Here is a 15,504-nt window from a genome sequence, read left to right as displayed (position 1 = left end):
TTTATGGATTATTTGTATCCTGTTATTTTTTTCAAAATGAAACAAATTATATTGAAGTTGTACCTTAAGAGAGGCTAGTGGATGTTCTGGACCAAGTAAACTCCAATGAAATGAAGCCAAATCTTCATCAGGTAGAATGTGATTACCTAGAATATACAATACAATACAGGCCCATATAATTACACCAGTATCTGGAAAATTAAAATAAGCCATTTACAGTAATTAAAATCATGGTCACCATAACTTTTTAAACCCTAAGCATATGAATGCAATTTACTTTAAATAGTATGTTTATATATTTAGATCAGTGCTTCCCAAACCTGGCTAAACTACCCAAAATTGGGCAAAAGTGGTTTTTCTTTGGGTAATGACATATGAACCCATTAAATGGACTTAAAATGTTTTACATACATTGGGTAAAAAGGACTTTCTGATAAGCAGTTTTGGGTAATGAAGAAAAAAGTTTTGGAAGCACCGATTTAGATGAATCTCCACATATGTGTTAACTTAAATAAGTGTTTGGAATTAATGACACCTGATAGAATTTAAAAAACAAAAAGGATTAGCTTCAAATTCTACTTCCAAATCATGCAATTCCATTATATTAATAGACATAAGATAATTAATCCACATTTTTCCTAATATTGCTTCTAATTCTTGCATATCTTTATCTGAAAGTAAAAACCCTATCACTGAAACTTATTCCCAAGTAATCATGTTTAGGGGTTAGATGTTCAGATATCACTTGCTACATGGACCACTTCAACAAAACGAAGCAATTCCCAAGTTACAGTATGTGAAATCAAGGACCCTGCTTCTGTCACAACAAAAGCAACAACCATAAAACAAAAACTGAACATCTGAAGAGTTTCTACAGTTCACCAAGGCAAAACTGAATGCTGTAGTTTTTGGACCATTCCAAGCCGTGTAAACATTACAGCAGGCCACAGAAAGGAAATCAGTAGAAATGCTTTCCTTTCCTCACTCCATGATGATACAAGAGGCAGGAGGAGAAATCCTTACAGACACTAAGATTCCCAAGAAGCATTCTCATGTACTGGACTGGCAAAGAGAGGAGGAAGTATCTTTCATGGCCTTAATAACTTCATAAAGAAGAAAGCATCAGCGCTGAGATCAATGCTGAGGAAGGAGACAAGAGGCACAAGCCCTTCTTCCAATACCCGTAGTTCTGTGGTAGTAATAAACCAAAATTTAAACCGTAGTTCTGCATCAGTACAGAATAGGCAGTATAGCATGGAACCATTCCAATATGCTATATGCCTATACTTCTGGAAATAACAAGTAACTTTCCAACACTGCCAATCAACAACAAAAAAATGCTGATATTCAACTTTTATGTCAACACCCCCAAAAATCTATAGATTGGGGCATGAGATGATGCTCATAGTTCCATTATGTACTATCCTCAGCAGAATAATGGTACTGTTGTTCTACCACGCCAGCAGGTTGAGATGCAGACAGTGTAAGTTCAGATGGTATATTTAGACTAACTAACTGCAATCCTGTCTTCCTCTCACAGTGCACTAGTAAGAACTTGTATGGTCAGGGATTGAAGTCAGCACTGGAGTGCAGAAAGCAAAATATAGATAGACCCATCCCATATACTGTGAAAAGTGAAAAGGTGAAAGGTCCCCTGTGCAAGCACCGAGTCATGTCTGATCCTTTGGGGGGACACCGCTTTTGCAACGTTTTCTTGGCAGACTATAGTGGGGTGGTTTGCCATTGCCTTCCCCACTCGTCACCTTCCCCAGCAAGCTGGGTACTCATATACATACTTATATACAATCCCATATACTAGAAAGTATAAACAGAGGCATTAGCTAAGTGACTGGCCAGGCACTGATTCATAATCTGTAATTATGAGGTCACTAATAGATGATGATAAGGGACGCAGTGGCGCTGTGGGTTAAACCTCCGAGCTGCTGAGCTTGCTGATCGGAAGGTCGGCGGTTTGAATCTGCGTGACGGGGTGAGCTCCCGTTGCTAGTCCCAGCTCCTGCCAACCTAGCAGTTCGAAAACATGCAAATGTGAGTAGATTAATAGATACCGCTTTGGCGGGCAGGTAACGGCGTTCCGTTTAGTCATGCCGGCCACATGACCGCGGAAGTGTCTACAGACAAACGCCGGCTCTTCGGCTTTGAAACAGAGATGAGCACCGCCCCCTAGAGTCGGACACAACTGGACTTAATGTCAAGGGAAACCTTTACCTTTACCTAATAGATGATGATGATGATAATACACAAGACATACTGCAGTTCACTGTCAAGGATGTTCCAGATTTAGGGAAACAAATATAACTTTGCTGCATCATTACTTTCAGCTATATCAAAACATACTGAAATACTACAGGCTACTTCCACCTGTAATCAAGGGTATCAAAGGTACTCAGCAACTATAGTCAAAGGTATCAAAGGCAACTGTAGGAAAAAAAACAGAGCTGAGTGACCAAGGTAGGAATAAGATGGAAGTCCACATTCTTGATGCAAGAGTTCCTAAAAAAAAAGAAAATTGTGCATGAGGTGGCAAGGCTTATGAGCTGTATACAAGCCCCGCTTTTATTAAAGCAATATATTGCATTTGGTGGGGATACTGGAGCCACTGATATCTTCAACTCCAGTACAGTATTGCCTCCTCAGTCAGGCAATCGCTTGATCCTCAGGACCCTGTGGAGAACAGCTAAATCAGAAATACATCACTGACTAATGCTAAATTCAGCAATCCAGATGGAGTCACTATTCCAGGAAAAAGTATATACAGTATCACTCTTGCTACGGGCAACTCATAAAGTCAAGGAGAGTCTTTACAGCCCTGATACTAACTAGATTCACAAAGTAAGCCACACTGCACAACATATCTATTTTAGAGGTTCCATATTGTCTTTGCTGATAGCATCAACCATATTTATAATTCTTGTTTTCAACTTTTAAAACACAAAACTGAAGATCTGATCTATAGTTTGAAAGGAGTCTTTATACATACCCAGTTTTGTGGTGGCAGCTTGCCTACATTCAAATACTAAATCAAAATTTGATTTTAAGTCAATTTAAGAGTTTTCCTTGTTTTTTTTTTTGCCAATACCTAACTGGTTACCCAAACAATCTGAACAAGAGTCTGTTAGTGAGTGTATTTGTAGGGTGACTCTCTTTGAATGGAGTGGAAAGAGCTGTCTTTGGGTTTAGGGTGTATGAGTGCCTTTTTCTTATTTTGAACGTGTTTGTAAATAGAAGTTTTTCTGAGTATCACTGATTTCTCTTCTGTGAATTGGCTATTTTCTTGTGATTTGTGGGGACCTTGCCAAAATAGAATTTGTCTGTCTGGTAAGCACATCTAGAGAAGGCCTGTTAAGGGTTCCTCCTCCTCCTAAGGCACACAGTGTGAGGATTGGATAGCAGGCCTTCTCAGTGGTGTTCTCTACTTAATGGAATATTCTTCTCTCAGAAGTATGATCAGCCCCCACTCTCCTTGTATTTCATAAGCAAGTTGAAGCAATTTGGGATGCTTTCAGCCTTTAGTTGAATATGAGAATCCATCATAGGTAATATGTTTACTTACTGGTTTTCACTGGTGTGTATAGTTTGAATTACACTACTTGCTGCCCAGAGTTCATGTTGATTGGGATGGGATACAAATACTGTTAATAAATAAATCCATTAAGATAGGGTAATGGTATGTGGGAATGACCTTCAGAGACAGGGCAATGAGATGCAACCAAGGGAATAGTCAGATGAAAGGCAGCTGAGCCCATAGCAGGAATATGGGTGGGGCAAGAGGCTCAGAAGAGACCCTCCCTAGTTTTCAAGCTGTAAAAGGGATGTGGATGGGGAAGAGAAGTACTTTCAGACTTGCAAGATTCTATTAAAGTAACCTTAGAATAAAGTAGAATTAGCTCATCTGGTCCTGTTTCTTGTCTGGTCTACCTCATAAGGCTGACAGGTAGCTTGAAACCATAGTTTAAAATTAGGGTTTATTGCCAGCAATAAACTACCATTTGAAGTCTGGAGTGGTACAAAAGTTCAAATAAATTATATACAAACAAAATACATCTTCATTAGCATTATTGCAAGCTAGATCATTATCTCAACTGGCTGTCTACAGTGTACATAAATTTGCTGCTTCGGTTACTAGGGCAAGCTTAGTCACTGTCTTTGACATTATTAGGTTAGGCATTTATATATAGTTGGGATTGCCTTCTTTTCACTATTTTTCATCCTATTTAGTTAGATTTTTATTAGAATTGAGCAATTCATATGTGGGACTGTAATACTACATTTCATTAAGTGTCCATCCAACTACAGTGTGGCGAGTAAAATTCTTTAAGTTCTAGCTAAATAAGTGTCATCTTGTGGCATTTACACCTAACTCTATGCCATGATTATTTTTTTTAAGAATTGTTCATTGAACAAGTCGTAGTTGTATGTTTTGTACATAGTACTAAATTACAAGTGGATTTATACAATGGCAAAATTAAAGAAACCAAACAGTAATTCAGACTGCATGCAAAGGAGACTCCTTTGCACTCCTGCCTATTTCATTGTCCATCAGCACAAAATCCCACATTTCCATAGCCACTAACTCCTTCTAATATTTCCATAGCCACTAACTCCTTCTAATATTTCTATTTTTGTTGTTGTTGTTCAGTCGTTAAGTCATGTCTGACTCTTCGTGACCCCATGGACCATAGCACGCTAGGCCTTCCTGTCCTCCACTGTCTCCCAGAGTTTACTCAAATTCACGTTCATTGCATCGGTGATGCTATCTGACCATCTCATCCTCTGCTGTCCCTTCTCCTTTTGCCTTCAGTCTTTCCTGGCATCAGGGTCTTTTCCAGTGAGTCCTCTCTTCGCATTAGGTGGCCAGAGTATTTGAGCTTCAGCTTCAGTATCTGTCCTTCCAATGAGCAGTCAGGGTTGATTTCCTTTAGGACTGACTGATTTGCAAGGAGGTCAAATCAGTCAATCCTAGAGGAAATCAACCCTGACTGTTCACTGTAAGGACAGATACTGAAGCTGATGGTTTTTATTTTGTTAGCACTCCATGTTTATCTTGTTTTGTTCTAGAATTATTTTATAGGACATTAGAATTTTCTATACAGAAATACTTAAATAAAACAGAAATATTGGGGGATTTTTTTTACCATTACAAATCAGTAAAAAATTATATTTCTCCCTCTAAATAAATAAATAAAATTCCTTTTCTCTGGTGTGCAGTCTCACATACCCTTTTCATTTTTAAAAATACCCAGGACCAAAACTCTCTCCTTCCCTATTATGAATGCTTTATTCCTTTATAATAATAATGATTGCACCTGCAAGTCTTACCTACTTAAATTAAGAAGTTTTTTTAAAGCATGTAGCTTTCTCAAAATATTTAATTAGGTAGTATGAAATTTTGGGGTTGGGCTTGACAGTTTCCCAATTAAAGCGGGCTGATTTCCAAATAGCTAAAACATGGATTGAATGGAATCTTTCACCATTTATGTATAGAAACACACAAGTCTCCCATTAACAAATTTTCAGGATGCACACACACACAGAGAGATTGCCATGTGTTATTTTACCTACCTAAAAGAGCAGCAAAAATAGGAAACCGATTTGGATTCAGGTCCAGTTGCTTGGCAACTTCATGCATCAGGTATTGGCTTGTTGTGAGGCTTTTTCCATTACGGCTCAGTTTTAGGGCATGGGCACTGAAATAGTAAGGGATGTTGCACAACGCATAATCTGAATCATATGCAACCAAGCCATGAAAGCCTTTTTCTCTGCAAAAAGCAATTACTTCTTGATGGTGGTCTTCGATACTTTGTGCAACCTATGCAAAGAAAACAAAAGGAGATGCAGAAAAGAAAAGTTAACACCAAACTGTACATATAACCTGCAAGCTACATTAATATCACTTATTTTTAAAAAGTTAATATTTAGAATGTGAAATTCTGGCTTGCTAAACATTATACAGTTAAACAAAAATAACACTCGGGCATCTGTCAACATCACACTGCTTTACATTCAGCATTCTTTTGGATGAAACTAATAAGCCTGCTCAGAAAGAACTTGCAAGGAAGGCACTGTGTAGTGACCCTCCATCCAATGCTTTATGGCCTCTCCCCCACAGGGGCGTCACAACCCACATTTTGAGAAAAGCTGCCTTAATACCTTTATCGTATTCCATCCTACTCTTCTGGTGCCAGTATATCAATCAAAGGACCCTTTCTGAGGTTTGGCAGCTTGACCAGCCTTCCCTGCAATTCACCTACAATTCCATTTCTACTCATTATAGAAAGACCCTGGAACTTGGACTGGGTCAGTGTTCTATGGAACAACAATACCTTGAAAGTGAACTATGTTGTGTTTTAGATAATTTAAAGCTGAAAAATTTAGAAAAGATTATGAAGTATTTCCTAATATTTTCCTTTTAAAAGATAATGCAATCTTTAATATGCAAAAGAAATGTTATACAGAATAATTTAAAACTAGAAAGGATAGGGAAGTTTTTCTCAAGAAAGGCAAAACCTCAGTTCTCAAAAGGTATTAAAATGATTAAAAATAAAGGATAAGTAAAAACTGGTGATGATAGTACTTCAAATTCAGAAAGTCAGACTGATTACACAACATTTTATGTAAAAGAACATGTATTCTGAGCCTTCTTTTTCCTTCATTACTCTCAGATCCTTTTTCCTGAAAATCTGTACTTTCCATATTTGTTTCATACATTAGAATATAAAACTTCCTTCACTTTACTACAGTGGTGATCATTTTTTTCCATTTTCAAACTTTTTGGCTTCTCCTTACCCAGAAAAACTGAGAAGATGTCATATATCTTAGAATTCAACTATCTGTAATTCTATCTGTAACAAAATTAAAATAATCTTAAACTAGCAATAAATTTAAAATTATCTAATAAAACTACATGCTCCATTGTTACATAGTGAACACACTGTTATAAGCATATTTCATACATTAATAAATTAACAGTATGACTTATCTGTAAAGTCTAAAAATTTCAAAATTATTTCATATATTTCCATTTTCCTCAAAATGCTGGTCTACTCACAACAGAAATAGTACTTTTTTTCTAGTTGCATCAACATTTCTGGAAAGTTTACACACCTAGATAGCTAGTTAGATAAAATCATCAGCACAGGTTCATTTGATGATCCTGAGGCCATATTTATCATTTCCTCAATTTCCATTATCTCATACCATAGGAATTTCAGAATAACCCGACTAGGCATTATGAACAGCAAGAAAAGCTTCCACAAAGATGCCACACTGTCAGATGTCCAGCTTTGTGGCAAGCAGGCAAAGGGCCTTTTCTTGCATTGCTTCAAAGCTATGAAATGTATTCCATGTTTAGATTCCACTTTTTTGAAAGGAGTTAAAACCACCTTTTTCACCAATCTTTTTAAGAAGGTGAATTAATAATATTTGCAACGTACTGCATTTACTTTTAATTGTTAGATTTTACCCTAGACTGTCAGATGTTTTAAGTGCCTTATAAGTAGAAAAACAGTATTTATAGTTCATGCCTAATCATGCAGGTCACAATTAGTTTGTAGGACGTTTTTCTAAGAAGCTTATTACGATTTTTGTTTATGTTATTGATTAAAATATTAATATCCTAGTTTTCCTTATACAATTTATAGACAACTGAACAACCATTTTAAATATCCAGATTCAGTATCTCAACCCAGAATGACATCTATTATGAAAAACGTAATAGTTTAAAAAATGGGGAACAGAACCGAGATTTTTTTCTTAAATCACTATCTCTCAATCTTTTAAACACACCCATACTCAACATATCCATACGCATCTTGCTTTTCCTTTTATAAATTCTGTAATGTCATATTTTTGTATTAATCTTCTATCTGTTCCATAAAAACAACTAAAAAGTAAAACTATAAAGTTCAAACCCTACAGTCAGCCCACAGTTCAGAGGTTTGTTCAATTGTCCAGAAAAAAGAAGCATGCCAAGTTGGCGGTGAGCATCAGACATAGATACCCACACATACAACCAAAATTGGGAGAAAACAGTGGTAAGTCAAACCTTATGAGCAAATGCTAATTAATAGGGCAAGGATTTCTATAACCTAAAAATGTTAGAAATATGCAAGCAATTATGACCTTAAAACCGTTTAAATATGACCAATTAAACCAAAAATATGACTTTACAATTTTTCTGAAATTAGCATACAATTTTTAAGAATCTGTGCTTACCCACACACAAGCGCGTGCACACACAAACACACAAATTAAAAGGTTTATTCTTCTTTACTTCCAGTGCAGAAGTGCTAGTATTGAAGGAATCAGATGAACATTTTGAGAATAAAATGGTCATCCCTGGATTAGTTTTCATTAACAGCAGAAATGCATTGGATGACCACCTGCATCTTGAGGTTATCAAACTCATAACTCCTTCTGTTGTCCACCAGTATGTCCTTGTATCTGGAGAAACTCCGTTCAACATCACAAGAGGCTATAGGAACAAATTTGAAAAAAGCAAACTCATCTGGAGAAAATTATGGCTTGAAGTCTTCAAATTTTGCTTCGAGTCCATTTAGAATGTTACTTATTTTGCAAAGTGTTGAATAACCCAGATTAGATTACAGCACTCTGCAGTTTATCACTTATTTTTTCACCCACTTTCCACTTTGCTTGCTTTAGTAAAACTCTTAAGTTTGTTTTACAATGTTCAGTGCATCACTAAATTCCATTCCTACAGTTTCAAGGTGGGAGATTACTCTTGATAATCCACTGAAGTTAGATCCTATATATGCTAAGTTTCCAGCCAAGGTTCCAGAAAAGGAATCTTGCACAATCTTGATTCACATCAGTCAAATTCTTTAACTATCCACTGCAAGGCAGCATAATTTGTGAAATAATACATAGCTGCATCCAGCCAAGTCCCCCAACATGTCATGACAGGTTGGGGAGGGAGAGCCAAAGTAGGAGCAATTTCTTTGAACTTTTGTACTCCAAGTGGAACTTTAATGAACATTTTTCCCCATTTGAAATTATCTTATCTACATCAGGATAGTTGCTTCGAATCTCTTCAGCCACTCTGTGTAAACCATGTGCAAGACATGTCATTATGGATCATTTTTGGATAAAGAAGTTTAAGTCCCTTGGCTGCTTTAGTCATGTATGGAGCAGCATCTGTTACAAAGAGAAGGATATTTCCCCTTTTTACACCATCCGGCCAGAGTAGCTTCATAGAATCATAAAAGAACATAGCAATAGTGGAATTGTTTACTTTCTGTAGAGTCTCACATGTTAGAAGAAATACTTCACCAGGCTTGTCACATTTCAGAGTGACAATAACAACATTAGCTACATATCCTCCATTTACATCACTTGTTTCATCTATTGAAACCCATATATTATTGTTGTCAACAGCAGATCTTATCTTTCGTAACACATCTTCATAGCAGGCAAAGATGTAATTTTTCCTTACAGCTGATTCACTTGGAATCAAGTGACTGGTATACTTCTTCAAAAAATCCCTGAGGCTACCACTACCTAATTTCCTTAAGGGAATATTTGAAGTAACCATCACTGTACAGAGTTCCTTACAAAATTCTGACTGGGTATTTGATGAACCTGCAATTAAAGAAGATCTCTCGAAAAGAAGATGTTGCCTGTTCTCAGTGAAGGTGAATCTTGCTAATGGTGTCACAATGTTGTTGAATATTAAAACGCTTTTGGGCTGATACCTTGACTTCACACAATTTACAAAACGAAATATCACCATCACTACTGAAAATCTGCTCCCCAAATTCTTGAACAAGACACCGTAATTTCACACTCACTGAACATCTACTTTTAGGCATGTTGAAATCAGATTGCAGCTCTCATGTGACTCTACCACCTCAAACACACACACCTGAATTGGGGAGCCAATGAGAAAAAAAAAAAGGAAAAAAAAAAAGGCAAATTCTCACTCTTTCTTTCAGGCCTTGCTGGGGAGAAGCCTCTGCCTGCTGAAGTCATTTTAAAAAAAGTTGATCTCCCTCTCTTACACAAACACACACACACAGCCCTGAGTTGGGGAACAAATAAGAAAAAGAAAAAACAGGCAAATTCTCACCATTTTTTCAGGCCTGGTCAGGGGAGAAGCCATTGTTCCCACCTCTCTCTCTCTCTCTCTCTCTCTCTCACACACACACACACACACCCCTCCCTGAGTTGGGGAGCAAATAAGTAAAAAAAAAACAGGCAAATTCCAACTTTCTTTGCTGGCTTGAACTTGCTGGCTTATCAGGAGGGTCGCCAATGACCAAAATATGACATTTGTTACAAAATTAAGCAGAAATATGACATAACACCTTTAAACTGTCAAAATATGACTTTTCAGGCAAAATAAAAAACATCTAACTCTCACCAGATTACTCTAAAACATGTTTTAACTTGCTTATAAATTCAAATAAAGGTTCCAGAAAAAATATGACATGTCATAGAAATCCTTGCCCTACTAATTAAAGTAACAGAAGCAACGGAAAGAGTCCAATATTACATTTCCCCCCAGAGATTTATGAATATCAAAATCATGAAAAAGGAAGCAAATATATTGTGTATGTATGATATTCTAAATGTTTGGTTTAAAATAGTTTTATTACAGATTAGGCCTCCCCAATTTGATCCCCTTCAAGTGTAATTGATTATAACCCCTATCATCTTCAGTCAATACAAACTTTGGCCAGGGTAGATGGATGACAGAAGGTATAATCTAACACATTTGGATACTATCAAATTGGGGCGGGGGGGGATTCAAATATGTAGTGTTGAGTGTCAAATTACATAAATAGAGCATTTTACTGAAAGTCATTTAAAATCACATTATGTATTTATAATCTGAACATGTAGTTAAAATGAATGTGTCATGCATTGACATATTATGTGTTGTGAATATTACTTCCTATGATCCTCTTATACTTACTGTTTAGACTCACAGACATTTTCAACTGTTTATGTAACTTACTAGAAATACGCACTTGAGATTCCAATATAACATGTGAATTACTTCTTCATTAATCAGACAACAGTCCCAGTATATATGAATTAGAACATCAACCGTCTTCATGATGGAATTTATTTTATATTCTTAATATTATCCTTAATATAGTTTACTACAGCTTTATTCCATTAGATGTAATGGCCTTAAGCCAGTTCATATTTAAATGATTACTATATAGGAATAAATATTCCACCTACAATTTTCTGTAAATTTAGAATAAGAAGAGCTACTGCTAGTGGATTTTGAAGTTTGCATTACAATATAGCACTTGCTTTTATTTCCATTTTTACAAGAAAAATACTTAGTAAGTGTTGGAAAGAAAAATGTTTTTTAATAAAATTTCTGAACTTCAGTACTCTTTGAAATCACATTTGCTCATCCTTTTTCTGCAAAGACTACTGTGAAAATGAGTTTCTAGCCTCAATCATGTATTCATTAGAAATGTATGTCACATCTGATTTAGAGAAGTATGATTGTACTTAACAGCTTTCCACTTCTGATGCATGAATAACAAAAGCAGAGCAATCTAACTTGTTCACTATGTGTTGCACTTCATGTCTGTCACTTATGTAAGCCAATCATTACACTAGATTTGTCGACTTGTAGGGTTATTAAATTTCTTACCAGTTACAACTGAAACAAGGGGAGGGACTTCCACTAGCAACTTAGTCTGATGTATCACAGCCACTCTAAAATGCAGAATGAATTCTAGGCCTTAAACTGTAAGTTTCAATCAGAAAATAACCCACACTTCCAGAAAACAGTATTATTATTTTTTCAGTTTCACTGAACTTATTAGAAACTAACTTTTAATATCCTCTTCTGGAAATATGTTTTTAAAAATGAGTTTTAGGAAAACTCATACCATCCTAAGGGTGGGGTGGGGGGATCCTTTGTCTCTCTACAGCTATGGCTTTATCTGCCACAAGGTAGAGCCTAGTAACATTAAGCTCCAATTACAAATCTGTACATGTCTCTGAAGGTCACATATTTACTCAACTATGCAACAGAATTGACAACAGTCTCCACTTAGGAGAACTAAGAGTTCAAGCAGGATACCTCACTGCTGGATTCATTTTAAGGGCAAAACAAAACAAAACAATACTATTACAACTATTATCATGAGAACAGTACTACATAATTATCCAGGGAGAAAAAAACCTAGAAAACATGGAGGAATCAGAAAGGAATTGTCATTGATCTACATGCAATGAAAGCTAATCTGTAATCAAAGCATATCCACAAATAAATTTACCCAACTGCATATAACAATTGTGTTGTTTCATGATCATACAGTAACAATTTAAAACTTAATATCTTTTACAAAAGTGTAATTAAATGGTTTACAACCCTCATATTATTTGAGTCTAAAACTTCAAACTTTTGTGTAGTTTAAGCCACAAGTTTACCCCCTGAATCTTAGATTTATAAACTTGTTGCTTGTGTGCATTTTCTTGACAAGCTAATGCCTAACTTCCCATTTAAGATTTAAACAAATGATAGAAGTGATTGTACTGGATCAAAGAGCTGGATCAAAAAATAAATCAGATTCAAAGAGTGGTTACTAGTTTCAAGAGTCATTTTACAAATCTGAGGGATCAGAACAATGGCAACCTGAACAGCGGTGGTATTTTCAAAAAGAACACAGAAGACACGCTTCAAAAGATTAATTAGGGTGGATCTAGAACAAAAATATTATAGATGGATTTTGTTCTCAATTGGCATTGCAACTCTCAATCCTGGGCCAAATAAAGTGATCACCAAAGAATGGACCTGACCTGTACTTAAGAAAGATGGCAGAAGGCCTGAACAGAAAAGGCGAAAAACCCATATTATTAACAAACCAGAAATCCAGCTTCAGGAACAAGGGGAAAAGAATGTGATGATTGTAGCATCACCTTTAAAAGTTTAATATTAGCAACTCATTAGGACTTCTTACATTGTGGATGGGTGCCTTTGGATATTCTCCGTTCCTCTCATCTGATTTTCAAAGCTCTATGTATAAATAGAAAAATCCCCGTACAGACTGAGGACATCAGTTTGCTTATTAAGTCCTCTCCTATGCCAGCTCTGGGCACCCTCTAGCTCCCTGCCTGTTAGTGAAGATGCAGAGAGACTTACTTATTTCTACTCTGTAGGGTGGGGAGAGTTGTAGCCAAGACAGAAACAAGACAAACTTTCGGGGAACCTTGGATGATTATTAACGACCAGCGGGGAGCAAGCTGGATCCCAGGAAACCTCGTCTCCCCGCCCAAGGTTCTAACTCCGCCAGCTTTTGACGACATTTTGCGGATATGGGAAAACAGAACTTCCCTCCCTTCCTCCCTCTGGAATCAGTCAAACCATAACAAGGAGGGAAATGCCTGCTGCCATCTTTATAATGCTGCCCCTCTGTCCCCCGGGGGGAGGGAAGGGGGCGCTTAACCCAGTGAGGAGACGAGGCGCTTCCATGGACAGGAAGACGGCAGCGCAGAAGTTGGCCCCCGATGGGCGTCAGAGCCTTTGCTAAAGGGCCCCCGAGAGACCCAGAGGGGGCCGGGGCAGCGTCAAACGAGTAAAAAGGAGAGAGAAGCGGGGCACAGAGTCAGGACAGGGCTCGAGAGGCAGAACGGGGTTGCAAGGGGCCCTGTTGTCATGGGGCAGGGAGACGCATGCAAGGGCGCGCTGAGGCAACGAGCCGGGGACCTGAACGGAAGACGGTGATGGGCAGCCTCTGAGCAGGCCGCTGCCTTCGCTGGCTTACCTTGATGTGGAAGCGGATGAGGGCCAAGCGGATGCAGTGCGCCATGCAGACAGGCGGGAGAAACCAGACCTTGGGCGGCGGGGTGCCCTTGTTTTGGACGTGGCTGACAATCTGCTGGGCGGTCTGGCGCTCGTTGCCCTGCCGCTTCACCCACTCGTGGAGCCGGGCCTTTTCCAGAGCGCCGTTGAAGAAGACGAAGAGCTCGATGTTGCCGTTGAAGCAGGCCTTGGCCAGCGCCGCCAAGTAGCCCAGCATGTGGTTCCATTGCCCGCCGCTCACCCAGTCAGTGTAAAAGCCGCCGTAGAGCCGGTGCAAGCAGTTGTCGGCGTCGATGAGGAGTCGCAGCGGGGTCTGGGGAGGCCTTTGGCGACCACCACCCACCAGGCTGCCCCGTGCCAGCTTCTGCAGCTCCACCGGCACTACGGCACTGGGGCAGTGTTTCTCGATGTAGTCCTGGAAGCCCTGCACTCCCATGGCGACGGCGGGTCCTGGCTAGCTGTTAGAGGGGGACTGGGTGGCGGCAGCAGAGGAAAGGAGGTGGCTGAGAAGAGCGTCTTCGGCCCGGGAGTTGAGGCGGTAGGAGCAGTTGCGATGGGTAGTGCTGGGCAGAGATGGTGCTGGCTGGCTAATATTATTCAACTAAAGCGGGCTGGTTGGTTGATGGGTGGGCGGGCGGCGGCTGCAGTTACACGGTGGCTCTTCAGGGGGGAGTTGTATGGATTAGTGGGGGGTTCATGGCTGCTGCGCCCGCCATGTGCTGCTCTCACAGCGCCATGGCTCAGGGGATCCAGGCTGCTGCTGCTGCTGTAGCTGCTGCCGCTGCGGCTCCTACTGCCGGGGAAAGGAAGGGAGGGAGGGAAAAGCGAGAGAGAGCAGGAGGGGAGAGAGGAGGAGGAAGGGAAAGGAGGAAAAGAAGGGGGGAGCGGCGCAGGAAGCCAACCCACTCGCCGTCGCGGAACAGGCGGGACTTGGCCCGGAGTGCAGAGGCCGCTGCCGCCCGCCAGCTCGTTCGCTCGGGCAAGAGGAAGGCAGCTGGCTGGGGGCCGACGGCCCGCGCTCCCCTCTCTCCAGTTCCAGCTGAAAGGCAGGGCGGGAGGGCAGGCTGGCCGAGCCGGGCCAGCTCCCCCTTCCGTCCTCTCCTCCGCCTCCTGCTCCTCTTCCTCCTCCTCCTCCTCCTCCTCGACTAAGCCTCTGCTAGCAATCAAGGCGGCCCCAGCGCCGCCGCCCTGCAGCTGGGACGCTAGGGCGCAGGGCCTGTTGCATAACCCAAGCATGCGCACGGCGGCGAGACAGGCGGGAAGAAAGCGCAGAGGAGGATTGGACCAGCCATGGCCGCGCAAGCGGAAATGAGGGAGGGGTGGCCGCATGAGTGGCGGGTAGCTGCGGGGGATGCGGGAGGGAGGGGGCCTGAGAATGGTGAGGGGAAGGAGGGGACGGGGGAAGAGAGAATTCCCTGTGGCTCGTGGAGAAGCGGGAGTTCCGTAGCTGGAAATCCGTGTGTCTCGCGGCCGTGCGGTTGGTCTGAACAGTATAAGGCTCGCTCGGTCAGGCTTCCTGCCGGATAACTACGCGTAGGATTACTAATGTTTATTGTACGTGCAAAGACTGATGTCGAGCTCGACTCGTGTGACCGCAGCTGCACCTGATAAAATGAGCCCCGCTCCGCGAAAGTGCATACCTCAATTCCCTTTTTTTGTATTTGTGAAGGTATTGCGAGATACTAGGAATT

The 15,504-nt window shown here is 40.1% G+C and overlaps 1 protein-coding gene across 2 annotated transcripts in view; it reads right to left on the bottom strand.

The window, feature by feature from the left end:
• The window catches only part of FAM120A (family with sequence similarity 120 member A), a 73,476-nt gene extending 58,536 nt beyond the window's left edge, over positions 1-14,940 (bottom strand). The window contains exons 1-3 of one of the 2 annotated variants that reach the window (XM_063291805.1): positions 13,776-14,940; positions 5,584-5,830; positions 64-146 (exon numbers count right to left, since the gene is read on the bottom strand). In XM_063291805.1, the coding sequence (XP_063147875.1) occupies positions 64-146; positions 5,584-5,830; positions 13,776-14,249 (804 nt within the window). In that variant the 5' untranslated portion in view covers positions 14,250-14,940. The remainder of the gene's footprint in view (positions 1-63; positions 147-5,583; positions 5,831-13,775) is intronic. The other variant, XM_063291806.1, reaches the window with a different exon arrangement.
• Positions 14,941-15,504: the final 564 nt, after the last annotated feature.

This window comes from Candoia aspera, chromosome 2, assembly GCF_035149785.1.
Source record: "Candoia aspera isolate rCanAsp1 chromosome 2, rCanAsp1.hap2, whole genome shotgun sequence".
In the NCBI taxonomy this organism is placed as follows: Eukaryota; Metazoa; Chordata; class Lepidosauria; order Squamata; family Boidae; genus Candoia; species Candoia aspera.
The sequence above is the reverse complement of the archived record's forward strand: the minus strand, read 5'-3'. Positions and strand labels throughout refer to the sequence as shown.